At 36.0% G+C, this 21827-nt stretch overlaps 1 protein-coding gene across 4 annotated transcripts in view; it reads right to left on the reverse strand.

Moving 5' to 3' along the window:
* Nucleotides 1-21827, reverse strand: part of AKAP6 (A kinase (PRKA) anchor protein 6) — a 499693-nt gene that overhangs the window by 44205 nt on the left and 433661 nt on the right. For all 4 annotated transcript variants that reach the window (XM_010846980.1, XM_010846983.1, XM_010846981.1 and 1 more), the window contains exon 12: nt 11336-11551. In XM_010846980.1, the coding sequence (XP_010845282.1) occupies nt 11336-11551 (216 nt within the window). The remainder of the gene's footprint in view (nt 1-11335; nt 11552-21827) is intronic.

Here is a 21827-nt window from a genome sequence, read left to right on the forward strand (position 1 = left end):
TTGCTTATAGTTTCTTTCATTGTTAAAAAGCCTTTAAGTTTAATTAGGTCCCATTTGTTTTTTTTTTTTTTTTCTTTTATTTCCATTACTCTGGGAGGTGGGTCATAGAGGATCCTTCTGTGATTTATGTCAGAGAGTGTTTTGCCTATGTTTTCCTCTAGGAGTTTTATAGTTTCTGGTCTTACACTTAGATCTTTAATCCAATTTGAGTTTATGTTTGTGTATGGTGTTAGAAAGTGTTCTAGTTTCATTCTTCTACAGGTGGTTGACCAGTTTCCCCAGCACCACTTGTTAAAGAGATTGCCTTTTCTCCATTGTATATTCTTTCCCCCTTTGTCAAAGATAAGGTGTCCATAGGTGTGTGGATTTATCTCTGGGCCTTCTATTTTGTTCCATTGATCTCTATTTCTGTCTTTGTTCCAGTACTGTGTTGTCTTGATGACTGTAGCTTTGTAGTATAGTCTGAAGTCAGGCAGGTTGATTCCTCCAGTTCCTTTCTTCTTTCTCAAGACTCCTTTAGCTATTCAAGGTTTTTTTTGGAAATTCCATACAAATTGTGAAATTATGTGTTCTAGATCTGTGAAAAATACCATTGGTAACCTGATAAGGATTCCACTGAATCTATAGATTGCTTTGGGTAGTATACTCATTTTTACTATATTGATTCTTCTGATCCATGAACATAGTATATTTCTCCATCTGTTTGTGTTATCTTTTATTTCTTTCATCAGTGTTTTATAGTTTTTTATATATAGGTCTTTTGTTTCTTTAGGTAGATTTATTCCTAAGTATTTTTTTTTTGTCACAATGGTGGGTGGGATTGTTTCCTTAATTTCTCTTTCTGTTTTCTCATTGTTAGTGTATAGGGATTTAGTGTTAGTGTTAGTGTAAGGGATTTCTGTGTATTAATTTTATATCCTGCAACTTTACTATATTCATTGATTAGCTTTAGTAATTTTCTGATGGTGTCTTTAGGGTTTTCTATGTAGAGGATCATGTCATCTGCAAGCAGTGAGAGTTTTACTTCTTCTTTTCCAATCTGGATTCCTTTTATTTCTTTTTCTTCTCTGACTGTTGTGGCTAAAATTTCCAAAACTATGTTGAATAGTGGTGTTGAGAGTGGGCACTCTTGTCTTGTTCCTGACTTTAGGGGAAATGCTTTCAATTTTTCACCATTAAGGATAATGTTTGCTGTGGGTTTATCATATACGGCTTTTATTATGTTGAGGTATGTTTCTTGTATGCCTGCTTTCTGGAGAATTTTTATCATAAACAGGTGTTGAATTTTGTCAAAGTCTTTCTCTGCATCTATTGAGATAATCATATGGCTTTTATCTTTCAATTTGTTACTGTGGTGTATCACATTGATTGATTTGTGAAATTTGAAGAATCCTTGCATCCCTGGGATAAAGCCCACTTGGTTATGATGTATGGTCTTTTTAATATGCTGTTGGATTCTGTTTGCTAGAATTTTGTTGAGGATTTTTGCATCTATGTTCATCAGTGACATTGATCTGTTTTCTTTTTTGGTGGCATTTTTTTCTGGTTTTGGTATTAGGGTGATGGTGGTCTCATAGAATGAATTTGGGAGTTTACCTTCCTCTGCAATTTTCTGGAAGAGTTTGAGTAGCATAGGTGTTAGTGCGTCTCTAAATTTTTTGTAGAATTCGCCTGTGAAGACATCTGATCTGGAAGATTTTTTTATTACAGTTTGGATTTTCGTGCTTGTGATGAGTCTGTTAAGATTTTCTATTGCATCTTGGTTCAGTTTGGGAAGGTTATACTTTTTTAAGAATCCGTCCATTTTTTCCAAGTTGTCCATTTCATTGGCATGTAGTTGCTAATAGTAGTCTCTTATGATCCTTTGTATTTCTGTGTTCTCTGTTGTGATTTCTTCATTTTCCTTTCTAATTTTGTTGATTTGATTCTTCTCCCTTTTTTTCCTGATGAATCTGGCTAATGGTTTGTCTATTTTATTTATCTTCTCAAAGAACCAGCTTTTAGTTTTGTTGACTTTTGCTATAGTCTCCTTTGTTTCTTTTTCATTTATTTCTGCCCTAATTTTTATGATTTTTTTTCCTTCTACTCACCCTGGGGTTCTTCATTTCTTCTTTTTCTAGTTGCTTTAGGTACAAAGTTAGGTTATTTATTTGATTTTTCTCTTGTTTCTTGAGGTAAGCTTGTATTGCTATGAACCTTTCACTTAGCACTGCTTTTACTGAATCCCATAGGTTTTGGGTTGTCGTGTTTTCATTTTCATTTGTTTCTATGCACATTTTGATTTCCTTTGATGTCTTCCATGATTTGATGGTTATTCAGAAGTGTGTTGTTTAGCCTCCATATGTTTGTATTTTTAATATTTTTTCCTATAGTTGACATCTAATAATACCACATTGTGATCAGAAAAGATGCTTGAAATGATTTCAATTTTTTTGAATTTAATGATTCCAATTAGATATATACTAACCTGCCTGAAGTTATCTCACAACTCACTTATGCTATCTTTTTGGCTTTTTTTCCTGTCTGTTTCATTTCTGACAGTTTCTATTGTTATGTTTTCAGATTTATAAATTGTTGCTTGTGCAATGTCTAATTGGTTGCTAATACTATTCAGTGTATTTTTCATCTCAGTTATTATAGTTTTCATCTGTAGAAGTTTGATTTTAGACAGATATTTTCAATGTCTCTAGTTAATAAGCTCAATATATTTTCTAGTTCTTTGAACATATGGAATGCAAGTAGAATAACTTTTAATGTTCTTTATTAACTATTATTTGTCATTTCTGTATCTGCTTCTATTGATTGAATTTTTCTCCTCATTATCAAATATATTTTACTTTTTCTTTGTATGCTGGTAACTTTTTAAAAAGAATTTATTTATTTTTAATTGAAGGATAATTGCTTTACAATATTGGCTTGATTTTTGCCATACGTCAACATGAAATAGCCATAGGAATAAACATGTATGCTGGTAGCTTTTAACTGGATGGCAGATATTGCAAATTCTACCTTACTGGATGCTGGATACTCAGATGCCAATAAGCATTCTTGAGTGTTGTACTGAGATATATTTAAATTACTTTTAAAGAGTTTGATCTTTTCAGGTTTTGTTTTAAAGCTTTTTGGGCAAGACTTCCCAAGTGGCTCAGTGATAAAAAAAAACCCACCTGCCAATGCAGAAGACGCAGGCTTGATCACTGGGTCAGAAAGATCCCCTGGAGGAGAAAATGGCATCCTACTCCAGTATTCTTACTGGGAAAGAGGAGCCTAGTAGGCTACACTCCATGGTAGAGTAGGAAAGAAACTGAGTAGGAAGAAACTGAGCGTGTGTGCATGCATACACATACACACACACACACACACACAGCATTTAGTCTAATTTGCATTACAAATGTAAAACTGTTCTTAGTACTCTGTCACAGGCCCTGTGAATGATAAGGGTTTCTACTGTGACTGATAGGAAAAGGAAGTATTCCTAGCTGTGTGTAAGCTTCACGGATTGTTCCCTCTAATTTTTTCAGGGGGTTCCCTCTCTGAAGACTTAAGAGGATCACTCTGATAGCTCTAGAGCCATCTCTCTGTGCAGCTCTCTCCTCTCTGTGATATGCCTGTAGCAATTGTAGCTGCCCTATCCTCATCGGACTCCCAGACCTGTCTTCTCAATCCAGGGAGAATGTTAGGCTCTGCAAGGATTTCTTCTTTGTACACAGCAACCTGGAAATTCTCTCTAGGCAGAAATTTGAGTAACCATAGTATCACTTCAATCATTTCACATCTCTTCACTGCCTGGTATTCAAGGTCTTGAAATTGTGGTTTCTGTCCAGTTTTTAAATTATTTCAGGTATAAAGGTACTGATCCTTTATCCTGGCGGAAGTGGAAGACTGCCTATATCTTTTTAGAGGAAGAAGTCGAAGGCTTCCATCAAGGAGTTATCAAGAATGAAGCACAAGCTGGAATCAAGATTGCCTGCAGAAATGTCAATAACCTCAGATACGAAGATGACACCACTCTTATGGCAGAATTAAAATTAAAAGACGCTTTTAGAAGAACTAAAGTGCAAAGAAGAGCTAAAGAGCCTCTTGATGAAAGTGAAAGAGGAGAGTGAAAAAGCTGGCCTAAAACTCAACATTCAGAAAACTAAGATCATTGCATCCGGACTGATCAGTTCAGTTCAGTTTCTTAGTAATGTCCAACTCTTTGCAGCCCCATGAACTGCAGCATTCCAGGCCTCCCTGTCCATCACCAACTCCTGTAGTTTACTCAAACTCCTGTCCACTGAGCTGGTGACGCCATCCAACCATCTCATCCTCAGTCTCCCCTTCTCCTCCTGCCTTCAGTCTTTCCCAGAATCAGGGTATTTTCCAACGAGTCAGTTCTTTGCATCAGGTGGCCAAAGTACTGGAGTTTCAGCTTCAACATCAGTCCTTCCAATGAACACCCAGGACTTATTTCCTTTAGGATGGAATGGTTGGATCTCCTCGGAGTCTAAGGAACTCTCAAGAGTCTTCTCCAACACCACAGTTCAAAAGCATCAGTTCTTCAGTGCTCAGCTTTCTTTATAGTCCAATTCTCACATCCATACATGACTACTGGAAAAACCCATAGCTTTGACTAGAGGGACCTTTGTTGGCAAAGTAACGTCTCTGCTGTTTAGTATGCTGTCTAGGTTAGTCATAACTATTCTTCCAAGGAGCAAGTGTCTTTTATTTTCATGGCTGCAGTCACCATCTGCAGTGATTTGGGAGCCCCCAAAAATAAAGTCTGTCACTGTTTCCATTGTTTCCCCATCTGTTTCCCATGAAGTGATGGGACCAGATGCCATGATGTTAGTTTTCTGAATGTTGAGCTTTAAGCCAACATTTTTACTCTTCTCTTTCACTTTCATCAAGAGGTTCTTTAGTTCTTCTTCACTTTCTGCCATAAGGGTGGTGTCATCTGCATATCAAAGGTTATTGACATTTCTCCTGGCAATCTTGACTACAGCTTGTGCTTCATCCAGCCCAACATTTCTCATGATGTACTCTGCATATAAGTTAAATAAGCAGGGTGACAATATACAGCCTTGACATACTCCTTTCCTATTTCGAACCAGTCTATTGTTCCATGTCAAGTTCTAACTGTTGCTTCCTAACCTGCATATTGATTTCTCAAGAGGCAGGTCAGGTGGTCTGGTATTCCCATCAATTTAAGAATTTTCCACATTTGTTGTGGTCCACACAATCAAAGGCTTTGGCATAGTCAATAAAGTAGAAACAGATATTTTTCTGGTACATTTCTTGCTTTTTAGATGATCCAACAGATGTTTTCAATTTGATCTCTGGTTCCTCTGCCTTTTATAAATCCAGCTTGAACATCTGAAGTTCACGGTTCATGTACTGTTGAAGCCTGGCTTGGAGAATTTTGAGCATTACATTGCTAGCGTGTGAGCTGAGTGAAATTGTGCAGTAGTTTGAGCATTCTTTGGCATTGCCTTTCTTTGGGATTGGAATGAAAATTGACCTTTTCCAGTCATGTGGCCAGTGCTGACTTTTCCAAATTTGCTGGCATAGTGAGTGCAGCACTTTCACAGCATTATCTTTAAGGATTTGAAATAACTCACCTGGAATTACATCACCTACACTAGCTTTGCTCGTACTGATGCTTCCTAAGGCCCACTTGACTTCACATTCCAGAATGTTTGGCTCTAGGTTGGTGATCACACCATCGTGATTATCTGGGTCATGAAGATCTTTCTGTATAGTTCTTCTGTGTATTCTTGCCACCTCTTTTTAATATCTTCTGCTTCTGTTAGGTACATAAAAATTCTGCCCTTTATTGTGCCCATCCTTGCATGAAATGTTCCCTTGGTATATCTAATTTTCTTAAAGTGATCTCTAGACTTTTCCATTCTATTGTTTTCCTCTATTTCTTTGCACTGACCACTGAGGAAGGCTTTCTTATCTCTCTCCTTGCTATTCTTTGGAACTCTCATTCAAATAGCTACATTTTTCCTTTTTTCCTTTGCCTTTCACTTCTTCTCTATCACAGCTATTTGCAAGGCCTCCTCAGACAGCCATTTGCCTTTTTTGCATTTATTTTCCTTGGAGATGGTCTTGATCCCTGCCTCCTGTACAGTATCACAAACCTCCGTCCATAGTTCTTCAGGCATTCTGTCTATCAGATCTAATCCCTTTCATCTATTTCCATATAATCATAAGGGATTACCATATAATCATAAGGGATTTGCCAGTCTGGGATGACCCTGAAGGATGGGATGGGGAGGTTCAAGATGGGGAACACATGTACACCCATGGCTGATTCATGTCAATGTATGGCAAAAACCACTACAATATTGTAAAGTAATTAGCCTCCAATTAAAATAAATAAGTTTAAAAAATATAAAAAATTTTTTAAAAATTTTTAAAGGAAAAAAAAAAATCATAAGGGATTTGATTTAGGTTATACCTAAATGGTCTAGTGGTTTTCCCTACTTTCTTCAGTTTAAATCTGAATTTGGCAATAAGTTCATGATTTGAGCCACAGTCTTGTTTTTGCTGACTGTATAGAGCTTCTCCATCTTTGGCTGCAAAGAATATAATCAATCTGATTTTGGTATTGACCATCTGGTGATGTCCATGTGTAGAGTCTTCTCTTGTGTTGTTGGAAGAGGGTGTTTGCTATGACCAGTGCATTCTCTTGGCAAAACTCTATTAGCCTTTGCCCTGCTTCATTCTGTACTCTAAGGCCAAATTCGCCTATTACTCCAGGTATTTCTTGACTTGCTACTTTTGCATTCCAGTCCCCTATAATGAAAAGGACATCTTTTTTGGGTATTGGTTCTAGAAGGTCTTGTAGTCTTCATAGAGCCATTCAGTGTCAGCTTCTTCAGCATGACTGGTCAGGGCACAGACTTGGATTACTGTCATACTGAATGGTTTGCCTTGGAAATGAATAGAGATCATTCTGTAGTTTTTGAGATTGCATCCAAGTACTGCATATCGGAATTTTTTGTTGACTATGATGGCTACTCAATTTCTTCTAAGGGATTCTTCCTCACAGTAGTAGACATAATGGTCATCTGAGTTAAATTCACCCATTCCAGTCTATTTTAGTTTGCTGATTCCTAAAATGTCAGTGTTCACTCTTGCCATCTCCTGTTTGACCACTTCCAATTTGCCTCAATTCATGGAACTAACATTCCAGGTTCCTATGCAATATTGCTCTTACAGCATCACTTCATGCCAAATAGATGGGGAAACAATGGAAACAGTGACAGACTTTATTTTGGGGGGGCTCCCAAATCACTGCAGATGGTGACTGCAGCCACGAAATTAAAAGACACTTGCTCCTTGGAAGAATAGTTATGACTAACCTAGACAGCATACTAAAAAGCAGAGACATTACTTTGCCAACAAAGGTCCCTCTAGTCAAAGCTATGGTTTTTCCAGTAGTTATGTATGGATGTGAGAGTTGGACTATAAAGAAAGCTGAGCACTGAAGAACTGATGCTTTTGAACTGTGGTGTTGGAGAAGACGCTTGAGAGTTCCTTGGACTGCAAGGAGATCTAACCAGTCCATCCTAAAGGAAATCAGTCCTGAATATTCATTGGAAGGACTGATGTTGAAGCTAAAACCCCAATACTTTGGCCACCCGATGCAAAGAACTGACTCATTGGAAAAGATCCTGATGCTGGAAAAGATTGAAGGCAGAGGAGAAGGGGATGAGAGAGTATGAGATGGTTGGATGGCATCACCGACATGATGGACCTGAGTAAGCTCTGGGAGTTGATGTTGTACAGGGAAACCTGGCATGCTATAGTCCATGGGGTTGCAAAGAGTCAGACATGACTGAGTGACTGAACTCAAGGAGTTATCTTCCCCTTGCTAAAGATTATCTGACTGAATTCATAAATTATTATAGATTATTCTGAGTGGATTTATACTGATATGGCTTTGTATTGTTTTCATGGATTGTCTCATATATTTTAATTTGTATCAGTGGTAGGAAGTGAAATTCAAACTGTTCAAATAATGAAAATCTTAGTCCTCTATAATAAATACATCACAAATTCAGAACAATATTTTGGGAAATGGGATACTCTAAGGTAATACAGGCAGATGGTTCTGTTGACCAAAATGTAAAGCCTTAATCATATAAAGAAGTCAAAGCAACAAAATTCAAGCTTCTTCAGTTCATAAAGAAAAAAAGAAGGAGAAGATAAATAAAAACATATGATTTAAATGAAAATTAGTATTACACTATAAAAAGTATACACAGAGATTAGTTTTACAGGTAACACAAAATAATCCAAAGTAAGTCTGTGGAAAGAGCTTGAATGTAGAAAGAACAAAGTGGAGTTGGTCAAATAATTACGTAATTTCAAATCCCAATGATAAGTGAGAAAGATGCTTTTGAGTTTTGTCTGTTTTAACTCCCAGAATTTAATAAAAGATCTCTTGCTTTCTTCCAGTTCAAAAGAGAGAGAGATTCATTATTTACCTAGTTAGGAGAATTAGAGAAGCTTACTTAACTGACATTTTTACTTTTATCTGAATTTTTCTGAATATTAAGGAAAGATTTTCCATATTCTGTCAGTATTAACTCTAAACTTGAAGCCAGTAATTACCTCAAGAGACCTAGCATTATTGTTCTTTGTATATTTGCATTAACTACACATTTTCTGGAGAAGGAAGATGTCTTGCTTACTTTTGAATCTCTAACACTGATTATTATTGAGTATCACTTAGAGAAAATTCATTTGTTTAACAAATACTACAGAGTACCTATTAAGTCCTACACGCTATGTGGGGTTTTTAGGAATGTAAAGGTGAGGAGAAACTGAAATGTGGCTGTTTCCTTCAGACTAGTGGAGAAGATCAACAGTAATTAAATCATCACACAAATAGAAGTGACATCAAAAAATGAGGAGTACTGGACAGACGATTAGGTGATGTCTCTTATACAAGCTATTTCCAAAGTGACTGATTAAGAAAATTTTACAAAACACAGACAGAGTTAGAGCCTCCAATTCTAAGTGCCAGAACCTAGCCTGCCCTTTCAGAATGACTTCATTCAATACCTCATAGAGAATTTCCTTCAGAAAAAACTTGAAGAAAAGAGAATACCATGGGGGAGTTCACATCATATCTTAGAACCTGGAAAAACTAACCCTACCTTCAAGAACAAAGGTTAAAAGTCATCTGCTTGGTGATCTCATGAAAGTGAAATACTCAAATAGGAACATCATACTCAAAGCCATTTTTTTGAGAATATGAACACTAAGAATTAATATAGCAACTCTAGACCAAATGCCAGAATGAAAGAAAATTATGAAATAAAAGAGTGTGTTCATTCATTTAGCAAATTTCTATTAAAATCTACTATATGCGGGTATGTCCCAGACCCTGGAAATACAGCATTGAATGTTCCTGTGCACAGAAGAGGATGGCATAGGCGCAGGGACACAGGATGAAAAAGCAAACAGACCACTTAGAGGCCTCTGAGTCTCTTCAAAGGCAGCCTCCACATGGGTGAAATACTTGTTTGCTCAACAAAGCAACCTGGACTCTTTACCCAACCAACAGAGATCAGAAGTCAGAAACAGTTCCAACATTTTGAGGTACATGGTATTCACTGTATTGTTGACATTAGTGCCGCTTGCTACTCTTCTCTCCCTTTCTCGAGGACTGTCAACTTGTTTAGCACACAGGACCTTATTTGCTACTTCAGGATTCCAGAAAACCCACACGTCCAGCATCCAACCTACAGAAAAGGGGAGATCTGGTCCACCTGTAGTGTTTATCTACCTCTCTGTAGTAGCTTGAGCCTCTAAGAAGTAGCCAATATTTCAAAGCTAAAGCTTACCTATACCACAGAAGTAGGATAAAAATGTCCACAGCTAGTCTGCAGAGGTCCACTCCTGCATCCCTGATCATATGATTTCAAGTAAATCTCCAAAGAAACACAGTTCTGTCTCCTCCAAAGCAGCCTGAATGCTTCTAATGTTAGAGCTTCTCCAGGGGCAATTGCTTTTTATGTAAACTTTATTAGGGTCACTACTATGCTTAGATGTTTCAAACTATAGATAAAAAATAACCTCTTTTACAAAAAAGTAAGAAAGAAAAGAAAGAACTCTAACTAAATAGCTTCACAACAGACAGGTCATTTTAAGAAAAGACATCCAATTATATAGAATCTGATTGCTGGTAATAACTTGGACGTCTTAAGAAATTTAGCAACTTCAGCACAAAACAATTGAAGTGAACTATTAATGATAAAATCATCCCCTAGACTCAGCGTAACTACAGTTGCAAAAAGAGTGAGAAGGCTTACTGATTCACTGTCCCTCCTGTTCCCAGTTCCCAATGACAAACATATCAGATAGCAAATATTAAGGCTTTGGTAAAATTAGAATTCATAGGAGAAGACTATTTTTCAGTGGCAACATTTGATTCAGTGGCAATATTTGATTTTTCAATTTTGAATCTTGGATTCTCTGAAAACATAGAACTGATGATATAAATACACAAGAAAAAATTTCCATTGTATCTATATACGTGTGTATTTCACTTATGTAAGTCAAACATGAGAATTAGGCCTTGAACTAACAGACACTAACTTCAAGGTCCTTTGGGGAATGCAATATTTTCATCTATAAATCCTTTACCTTAAGGATATGAAGGTTTTCTGGATAAGTGTGTATTCTATATTATAATAAAACAACTCTAGTTATATATTTTTCCTTCATCTAGCAATAGCCTGAGTTTATAGTCAATTTGGAAAATTCTTAAAAGCAGTCCACACCTCTACCTTGAGCACTGCATTAAAACTCTCAGAGGAAACTTGCTAGTTCTCAGCAATGCATCTCTATTTGAAGGAGCTCTAAGCAGGAACAATGGAGACTGTTTTACACATGGACAGTGTGAATTCCTCTCATGGAAAGAAAAGGCAAGTGGCATACTTTACTTCATTGCCTTGTCTGTAGAGCATACACGCGACTCTATAAGCTCTGAGAGTGGTAAGCCGTCTCCTAGCAAAATCTTCATGGTGTATTGTATGATTAGCAATGTTGTTGGTGAAGGAATGATTGAAAGAATTAATGGCTTAGTTTGGTAAAGTTAAGTGAAGTCTCCATATGATTTCTCTAAAAGACAATGAGACTAAGATTCATCTTACTAGTAGGCAAATGAATCTCTGTGTTATGATAAATGGAGTTTCTTTTAGAGGTTGGAGATAACTATTCCTTTAGTTAGCAAAACCACTGTTAAGAGGAACATATTTTCCAAGTCCTGAAAGAATGTTTTTCTGAGAAAAATGAGAGAGTATCATGATTTAAAAAAGAAACTATCACTCACAGATTCCTTTCCCATCTTCTTTTGCAGCCGTGTTTGCCACTGGACGGCTTGCATGACAATGGCTTCCCACCTTCTTTCAAGATTTACAATGATCAGCTGCATGGGCTGGTGGTCTGCGTTCAGGTTGCAGGTCTCCCGGTCATCCAGAAGATGTTGGCATAAACGCAGGATGGAGGCCACTCCGCGACGTCGCTGCTTGATTTCACGACAGAGGGACTGCAATGCAAAGAGGGACCAATCCATGAGCGTTTACAGGACAGAGTTCCCTTAAACATACAACATCCTCTTCCATCATAATTTTAAATCGTAGGGATATGCTCAACCATGAATAAATGGGACAAGAAGGCCTCTGGAGTTACTTTTGGATTGCATATCTTCTACCCAAGTGATTTTTGCTTCATCTCATTCTTCTCCTCCTCTCCCCCGCTTTTTAAACTTATTTCTACATCTAAAATGTTGGGTCTGTCTTTGATACCTAGGTGATTAACTTAATGAAATAAATCATTTAGGTCATATGAATGCCAAACAGATTGCCATGCTTTGTTTCAAGGTCATAGAAAATACAAAAGACAGAAAAGTCCTCCCAAATAAATGGGGTATTTCCAAATTTTCTCCTAGATTCTCTGCAGCTAAAAGTTTACTTTTCTACTAACTGGAAATAAGTTAAATAAGATTGCAAAAAAACTGATATATAACAGCTATTATTTGAAAAAATATGGTAAGCAACATTTCTCTTCCGAAACTTGATTAACAAAGCAATAATGTTTTGAAAACAGAAATTAGGATACAGGATGATTATTGCATTATTTGTTAGTCGCTGTGTTTCTCTTAATAGACATTCACGCTATTTAAGAAGGATATGCATACATCAAAATAACATTTTGCCCCCAGAAGCTTTTGTATTGCTGCAGTGACCCTAAGCTGAATGATTCAAGCAAAATAGTGGGCAAACATGTCTTAAAATATTGTATCTTTTCTTTGCCTACGGATAGTGTATAAGTGATATTCTAATTCAAAGCCTTCAGGAGAAATGATTATATCCACAAACATCACTGAATTACTAATCTCGCTCTACTGCTACAATTGGACTGTTCTAACAGTTAACAGATTGCTTATTAATCAACAAGGGTAAACAAGACAATGCAATTTAATTTAGTGCTAGAGTTTTAATGCCTGAAAGTATTTGTGCTTAAAATGTTAATCTAGATAAGGCTTCATTAGAAGAAGTCTTAAAATGATTAAGTGTGGTTCACTGAAATGTGCACAGAGTGGTAGTAGATCAGCAGGTGGACGTTTCATACAGATGTTCCATTTATTGATATAATACATGCTATAGCCATTTAAACGACCCTAACTCAGTAATAGCTGGAATTCTATTATTTCTGTAATGAGAGAACCCTGTACCTTTAATATTTCTGAATTTTAAATAAGGAGAATGACAAATTCCCACACCTCTATTTATAGCAAAATATGACCAGGAATTTTATTATCCAATTTATACCAGTACAGCATTTTCAGTTATGTTTCTTGAACTTAGCCTTATTTATTTTCCTAGGGTTCATTACTATTTTCCTTATATAACTCCTGATAGAACCACCAGGTCTGACAAATTTCTTTACTGACACTATTCATTAGTTCAATGCTGAATGGAGGGAAACTCCTACACAATCAAAGATAAAACTTAAAAGAGTCTACCAAAGCAGCAGGCATTGTTTCCATCTCCTCCTCCAATTCTGCTGACTTTCTCTTTTACATGCTTTCTCTCTTTCCCTCTATTTCACTCTCTCTCTCTCACACACACACATACCCTTCAATTTACTCTCTTGCTCTAGAACAACTGTTGAGCAAGTCAAACTATTAAGTCCACTTAATACCTGTCAATTTTTCACCCAAAGTGCAACACTTCAAGATGACATAATAATATAGCCACTGGGATTGCTTCAGAAGAGTTTTATGAATATATATAGAGAAGATTTTACTTTTTGTTTGTGCTTGTCATTAATTTGTTAAAAAAGCGGGGGTGGGGGGCTAGAAAATCAAAAGAGATGTTCCATGCTGCCAAACTGGATCTTGCAAAATTCTCTTTTAAGTTGCCTAAAATAATAACTGCATTTCTACAGCCAAAAAAGAGTCCTGATGTTTCTTAGCTGAATGGGAATTTGCCAGGGATGGCAGTAAAGGTACATGTGGCGTTAGCACAGCCGCATTAGGTGATATTTACAAAGCAGCCCAAACAGGCTTTATTCATCTCACAGGTGTTTTCAAAGTTCTGAAACAGGACATGTGAGGTGGCTAGGGGAAATTTTCATAAAGCTGATTAGCCGTAACTTTTAATATGAATCTAGAAGGTATCCAGTATTTAAGTATCCAGATGATCCTCACTCCACATCTGAACCCCAGTCAGTTGATGGGTTTTAAACCATGTGTTAGGTGTTCTTAAAAATTGTTGACATTCAATATCAGATTTTTATGTCTCCATAATTCTGCAAATTTAAAAATTTAAATATCCAAAGAACTCAGTGTATATTCTAGATTAATAATTTATCCTGTATGCACACTTCAGAAATAACACTACTTTAAAGAGGAGAGAGTAACACTGAAAATTTACATGGAAACATATTTTTCAGTAATTTTTTACATCTAAGAGATATAATTGATAAAATTACATTCTTTCACATAAATGTGTTTCCATGTCAACCATTAAAATATACATATTTATTTATAATCACAAACATATACTAAATAAAATCAGTGATTTGCTGGCAATGTTTCTTAGAATCAGTAGAGTTCACATTATTTCTATGATAAATGATGTATAGAGAAATGTTAAATATAACTACATAGGAACAAAATGATTATTATAACTATTTTTGGCTTACATTTTTAGAAGAAAGCACTTTTAAACAGAAACCCAAGCTAAGCAATCTAAGTAAGTCTCAGAAACAAGATGAACTCATCCCTGCCTCCAGACCTCCTAAAATGTTTACTGTACCTTGCGTCTGCTAGGCACTATTTCAGGCATGGAGGCATCAAAAAAGAGCAAGTTACTGTTCCCACTCTCAAGAACCAAAAGTCTACTGGAAATGGACTACACAAATAAGTATGGTCCCAAGAATGATACAGAGAGGTAAGTGCTAAAAGAAGTTTGTGCAGGTTGCTATCAGAGGAGCCATGAAATCAGGGAAACAATGTGAGCCAAATTGTCCAAGTCGGGTAGTTGAGGTTACAAGGACAGAAGGTCCAGTAGCAAGCAGTCTGGGACACTGCGAGTACCAGGCATGTTGGAGAAAAGAGAGAATGGAGCCCCTGGAAAAGGAAGTAAAGAATGGAAAAATCTGGAAGGTTTTGTTATACATACACATGTATCTATTATTTTTTTAAACTTTCTCCCATTTAGGTTGTTACATAATATTGAGCAAAGTTCCCTGTGTTATATAGTAAGCCCGTGTTGGTTATCCATTCTAAATATCGCAGTGTGTACATGTCAGTCCCAAACTCCTTAACTATCCCTTCCTCCCACCCTTCTTTCCTAGTAACCGTAAGTTTGTTCTCTAAGTCTGTAAGTCTTTTTGCTGTACACCTGAAACTAACACAATACTGTTAATCAACTATAATCCAATATAAAAAAATAAATTCTGGAGAAGATATGGAGAAAAGGGAACCCTCCTACATTGTTGGTGGGAATGTAAACTGGTGCAGGAACTGTGGAAAACAGTGTGGAGGTTCACCAAAAAACTAAAAACAGAATTAACATATGATCCAAAAATATCACTCCTGGGCATATACGCAGACAAACTCTAATCCAAAAGGGTACACGCATCCCTAGGTTCATGCGTGCATGCGTGCTAAGTAACTTCAGTCGTGTCCAGCTCTGCGATCCTGTGGAGGGTAGCTCTCCAGTCTCCTGTTGATGGGATTCTCCAGGCAAGAATATGGGAGTGGGTTGCCATTCCCTTCCCTAGGGGATCTTCCTGATCCAGGGATTGAACTCACATCTCCTGTTCTCCTGCATTGTAAGTGGATTCTTTACCACTGAGCCACCAGAGAAGCCCTAGGTTCTACTCACAATAGCCAAGACATGGAAACAATCTAAATGTCCATTGACAGATGAATGGACAAAATGATGTGGTACATATCTACAGTGGAATATCATTCAGTCATAAAAAATAATGAAATAATGCCCTTTGCAGTAACATGGATGCAACCAGAGATTATCATACTAAGCGACGTAAGTCAGAAGAGAAAGACAAATACAATTATTTGTCTATTTCACTTATAGATAAGTGAAATATTTATTTCACTGATACGTGGAATCTAAAATATGACATAAATGAACCTATCTATGAAACAGACTCGCGGACATAGGGAACAGATTGGTGGCTGCCAAGGGGAGTGGGTAGGGGAGGGATGCAGGGGGAGGTTATGGTTAGCATTTTAAGTTATTATACATGGAATGGATAAACAACAGTTATACTACATAGCACAGAGAACTATATTCAGTATCCTATGTTAAACCATAATGGGAAATAATATTTTTAAAAGATATAAATACATAACTGAATCACTTTGCTATACAGCAGATTAATGCAACATTGTAAATCAACTATACTTAAACTAAAATTTACCATTTTAATTTACAAAAAGAAAAATTTGAAAGATTTTTTCATTAACGCCAGTTTTGAAGCATTGTCCTTGATATCCAATGAGATTATGTTGGTTCCTAAGCATAATCATATTGCCTTCTCAGAAAAGTAGAAAGGGAAGAAGTGGGAAAGAGAATATAAAGAAGGAGAATAATCAACATGTCTAAGAGAAAAAGATTCCAAATGCCTTTATATTTAGTTATCATTATTATTTGGTAATCTTTAGTCCTTTTTTCCTAAAGAGCTACCTTTGTTAGTATGGAGGTCATTGTCTTAGTATCACTTCAGAATCTGATTGTTGGAATATAGTTTGGTGTGATACTTTTAAGTCTCTAATGACCTACTTTATTTGCTTATTTTACATTTCTACTCAGTTTCTTCATGTTACTTTAAAAGTCGATTTGCTATAAAAGTTGAGAAGTCCATAAGCAAAAATCAAAATTCCTAAGTTGTTTTTTCCTTTACAGTTCATCAACCCTTTAAACATATCTTCTTGGACATGTTACAAGAGAGCTGTCAACAGATTGAAGGTATTTGTTTTACACTTATAAACTTGCAATATGATTTTCAATCCACTAATGGTGATACAAAGGGGTGTTTTGGTTTATCTGGGGGTTTTCTCCTCTCCTGACCTGTTTATGAGTTTCTTTGATAGCTGAAACTACTCATATTATAGAGCCAAATGTGATGTTGGTGTAGTTTTATTAATTGAAATAATAAATCAATTATTTTTTAATTGTTATTTAATGGCTAAAAAATTAATGAATCAATCAATGAATATATCTTTTCAGCCAGTGATAACTTTATATTATTCATATTTGCTTGATAATCTCCAGAATTTTAATATAATTAAGAATGCCGATTGTTTGAATACTATATTTTGGGATTTTATACCTTTTGGTTATTTTTTGTCAAGTAAGTAATTTACCAACTAATGACTAACATGTTTGGCATTGCACTAAATTAAATAGAAGCTTTGTTCTGAGAGAGTTTACATAGTAATCAAAACCTTGTGACTGTTTGGCAGGTACAAGGCATCCCATAATGTTAATGCCTATAGCCAACGTGTGAGATGAATGTATAGCAGATGGGAAAAATGAGAGGCTATGATTGTACCTCTATGATTCTCCAAAAGATGCTTTTGGCTTGTTGGTTTGGAATCATCATTTGGAGGCAAGTTGGGAAAGATCACATGAATGATACTTCTTGTAGAAATAAACATTTATTAGGTGTCATTTGTCAAACACCATACTTTTCATCACAGGATTGGTACTGGTGGATAAGAGGCCAATAATATGATGTGGTACCTGATCTTAAGGGCTTGTAAACTGGCTGTAAATTAGAGAAGACTCTTGGCTACTCACAATAAGACATATTAATGCAGCACAAAGGTTTTTGATAAGACCTAACCTATCAAGTTATTGTAGGTTTTTAAATGAGGTAAGTGAGGTAAATGTACCTCGTGAACAGTGAGGCTGTGACCCAAAAGTAACATGGAGTTGATATACATACTAAATTATGGGCACTGGCTTTGAAGATGAGAAAGATCATTACCAGCTAAAGTAGATAAATGCTAGGGTTCTCCTCTTAGTAGTATTTTCTTAGTTATTTTTCACTAATCTCCAATACTAATGGCAAATCTTTTGTATATTTCTGTATGCTATGCATTTTCTTAGGTATTTCATATGTATCAACTCACTGAATTCTCAAAATAGCACTCTGAGATCACATGAATGATATTGGCTTCTTGAAGAGGGTCTGAGACATACATTACTGTCATCTACCTATTTTATAAATGAGATGATGGAGACACGAAGAGGTTAAGTATGTGACCAGTGATGACAGTTAATAAGTAGCAAAGGATTTTAACCCATGCAATCTAAATCAAGAGCCAATCCATGAAACTAAGTCACACTGCCTTTCATAAGAGAGCTGAAGAAGCTTGCAAAATCTTGACATTTTCAGATCATCTCTGCCCCTGAGTCCTAATTCGAGGTGGTTGCAGCCATAAACTTACTGTCAATGAGAGGGCCAACAACTTGCTTCATATACCTGTCAGGGGTTTATCTTATACCCATTCCTAACCCTGCAAATACAGTAAGAATCAGTAAACTATATAATTCTTAAGCCCAGGGAAGTTAAGATAGCAGAGGTGGAAAAATATGATTTAATTCATTGAACAAATATTTAATAAACACATATTATAATGGGCACTGTTCTCAGTGGTTGAGACACATCAGTGAACAAAACATAGTCAAAACGTTCTGCCCTCAAGAACCTCATATTTTAGCAGACAGTGGGAGCTAATCTCTTTTCTGAGAAAGATGTAAATTATATAAATAATAAAGAAGAGATTTAACAAAAGTGAGAAACATTCATTAGGCAAATGATTAGCAAAATTTCCAGCAAGGGGTCAGGAGATATTTTGGTCCTAACAGCTCCATTCTTGAGACAATTATGTGCTTAACTATACCTACTGTATAATGTATGCTGCAAGTAAGAATTTCCAACCTAGAATTGTAAAGGAGTAATTCTTCAAAACAGAAAAAAAAAATTAAAACACCCCAGTGAGGTATGAATGATGACTTGAATATTTAAAGAAAATATGGACAAAAGACATCTTCATATTTTAACTGATCCCGAACTTAAAAGACATCAGCCAATACAGGAACTAAGCTCAGTTGCAAACTCTGGGACTTGATCTATATTGAAGCTAAATATTCTATAAGCATGCAGTGAAGTGCAAAAAATAGCAATTGAAAAATGACATGATTAAATGGCACGACATGCAATCATTTGCTCTCAATTATATCAATGTATCTTCTTCATTTCTAGGAGTCAGGCAGAAATATTGTTTTTTAAATGCCTCTATTAAATTGGTCACCAATAATAAAATAGATGAGAGTCCTAATAAGCTCATTTACATACCATACATCATACACTACAGAACTATTCTCTCCAAACAGTTTTACTCATAGATTTGTCTCCTGGTTGTCATGCATCTTTGCTACATTAGCAGATTTTAAAAGCATAATACTGCCTTCAGGACCATTCGTAGAAAAACATTTGTGAAACTTTTCTAGTTAACCCTTGGCTGGGTCCTTATTGCTAATTATGGGAAAGGTATTGATATAATATCTTGGCTGTCACATTTTATTATGATGACAGTAGAAGCAGAATCTAGGTCTGACATTTTGGAAATACCATCTAATTGCAAGTCAGAAACAGAGAATGACAGTTTTAAGTAGATTATAACTTCTTGAAAAATAACAAACTGGTTTATTTAATGTAAAAGCTAGATTTTAAAAATAGCATTAAAGCCCCCTGAATTGATTCACCAAGCACATCTCTATCAGCTTCTTGAAGAGGGTCTGGGACCTGTGCCAAAATAGCTTTAAATTTGTACATGACAGTGTAAGTCTAGATTCTAACGCTAAATGATTTCTTATAGCCATTTAAAATCAAAGTATTTTCAGTGAACACTTTCATTTATAAGAAAAACCATCTCCCCTCTGTTCATCTAGGCTTCAGATAAGTGAAAGACCATCTTTACCGCCTTGGCCTAATTAGCCTGACCTTTGACCTAGAAAAAGATCTTGTTCTTGTAATCTAGAATCCTCACCAATCAAGATGAATCATTAAGGGCCACCATGACTATTACTACTAAAAATTCTTAGACACCCTTTGATGAATGGTGTCATCGAAGGAAAAACCATTCTTTTAACATACTCATATTTATGTTTTAATGTTTTATACCTTTATCTGTTTAAAAAATATTAATTCTATTTGGGAAGGAGTATTTCTATTCCTCTTAGCTACTTTTTAACTGTGGACCAAACTTAGTAAGCATTCTAAAAAGGAAGACTCTGTGTTATTTCATGAAAGCTGTTGCTAGCCCTGTGTGGCATTCTTTAATTTCTTTGTGACTTACCCTACACTATGTTAAGTACTTTTAAATATGTTTGTTTTTAAGAATCAAGCTCAGTGGTCATGTGCTTAGTTCATATTCACATGTAATTAGTAATATGTTGTATACTTACTGTTTAAATTAAAAATACTATTAAAATTCCAGACATATAGCACAATATGAAGATTAAGTTACTCTAAAGAAAACTGTAATTGCTTGTGTCATTACTAAAATGCTGGTATCTATTACAGAGTCCCTCTGGAATAAAGAATGCACTTTTGGCAATAATCTCCTAAAAACATGTCCATTATTGTTAAGATGCTAAACTAGTTTGCAATTATAGAAAGGTAACTTTTAGCAATAAGAGGGAAGGGGTGCTGGATATAAATGCAACTTAGCCATTATACTATAAATACCTTTTCTGAAAATCCTACAGTCACTCTTTTCATAAGTAGATAAAGCATTAATTGCCATTTATTTTTACATTATTATATTTTGAAATCTTTTTACAATGCCCACTGTGCTTTTTATCTCTTACTGATTCCATGGGAAGTATTTTAAAATAATTCTGCAGAACAGATGAAGGTGATTTTCTTCTCCGGGTTATTTATGGATCCCGACTATCTGAACTTATCTGTGAGTTCAGGTGAAAGAAGAATTATCATAAAAAACCACACCTAGAGAATGAAGTACCATTCAGAAGGAAAGCCAGAGAACACAGGAGCAAAGATGTCACATACGGAATTCCCGGGGATAATGTGGAACATAGAGAAGACAGATCATTGGACTAATTAATTTCACAAATCAGTCAACTCTGCTGTGTGATACTTTTCTAATGCTCTTACCCATACACAGTTGACTATTCCTCACCCATCTTTTCCACCAAATCCTATTTTTTTCAGACTTATCTCTGGCTAACCTATTTGTATTTCCCATGCAGCCACTCCTGGAACTCATCACAAAGCTCAGTATTACTTGAAGTATAACAGCTAGGAACTGGTATTTTAGGGAAGTATTATTGCTATTCAAGAATCCTACAGATGGGAAGTAAATGAATTCGAGAACTCGAGGGACCCAACAAGAGTGCAGGAAGAAAGTTAGGCTATGGGGAATAACACCACCAAAAAAGTGGAAAATGATACTGGGGACAAAAGTCAACATTAGAAAGACCTTTCTGTTTTTTCATTTATACCTTCCTGACCTGGAAGAGGCTGAGGTATAGCCAGCTCTATAAACTTCATATTTCTGATTTTATTTTCATAGCACCTAAAATAAATAGGACGCTTTCCTGTGGGCTTGGACCATTGGGAATTTGCTTCTTAGCTCTTTCCTTTGCGTTTGTGGAGGAAGCCCAGGGCAACTCGACTCCTTTTTCACCGGCTTTCAGTATTCCCAGATGTGCAGTAATACTAACCACACTCTCAGGGTCGTTTAGAAGTTTAACTAATATATAATGGCAAAACACTCTTCAACTGTTATATGAAGTAGTAGAGAGATGCTGACTAAATATTAGCCAACTGGTAAATTGCTATAATGATTACTTAGCTCAAAGCAATATTCTACAACCTTATGGGAAGGAAATGTAATAAGAACTTCATTCTTTAAACACTCCCATGGCTCAAACAAAGCAGAGGTCCAGGAGAAATTTTTGAGAGCAGTTTCTTGAACAAAGCTAATTTTCCTTTTAGAAGAATATGTTTTCTTTTTCTGAGAAAAGACACCACATCCTTCTCCTGCTTGCTCCCCCAAACAAGATTAAATACACTGGGGGATAGTTTTCTCATTAATCTCCTTCATCTGTCAGCAACGTAGAACACAAGTGATCTAAGCATAAATGTGTTTTCGTGGAAGGTTTGAGAGGCAACTTGGATTGAGGGGGGAAAGAAACAACTTACAGTCTTCTCATAGAATAACTACTTATGTGATCTTGAGTAAATGATAG

Source organism: Bison bison, unplaced genomic scaffold (genome assembly GCF_000754665.1).
Source record: "Bison bison bison isolate TAMUID 2011002044 unplaced genomic scaffold, Bison_UMD1.0 scf7180017864242, whole genome shotgun sequence".
NCBI classification, from domain to species: Eukaryota; Metazoa; Chordata; class Mammalia; order Artiodactyla; family Bovidae; genus Bison; species Bison bison.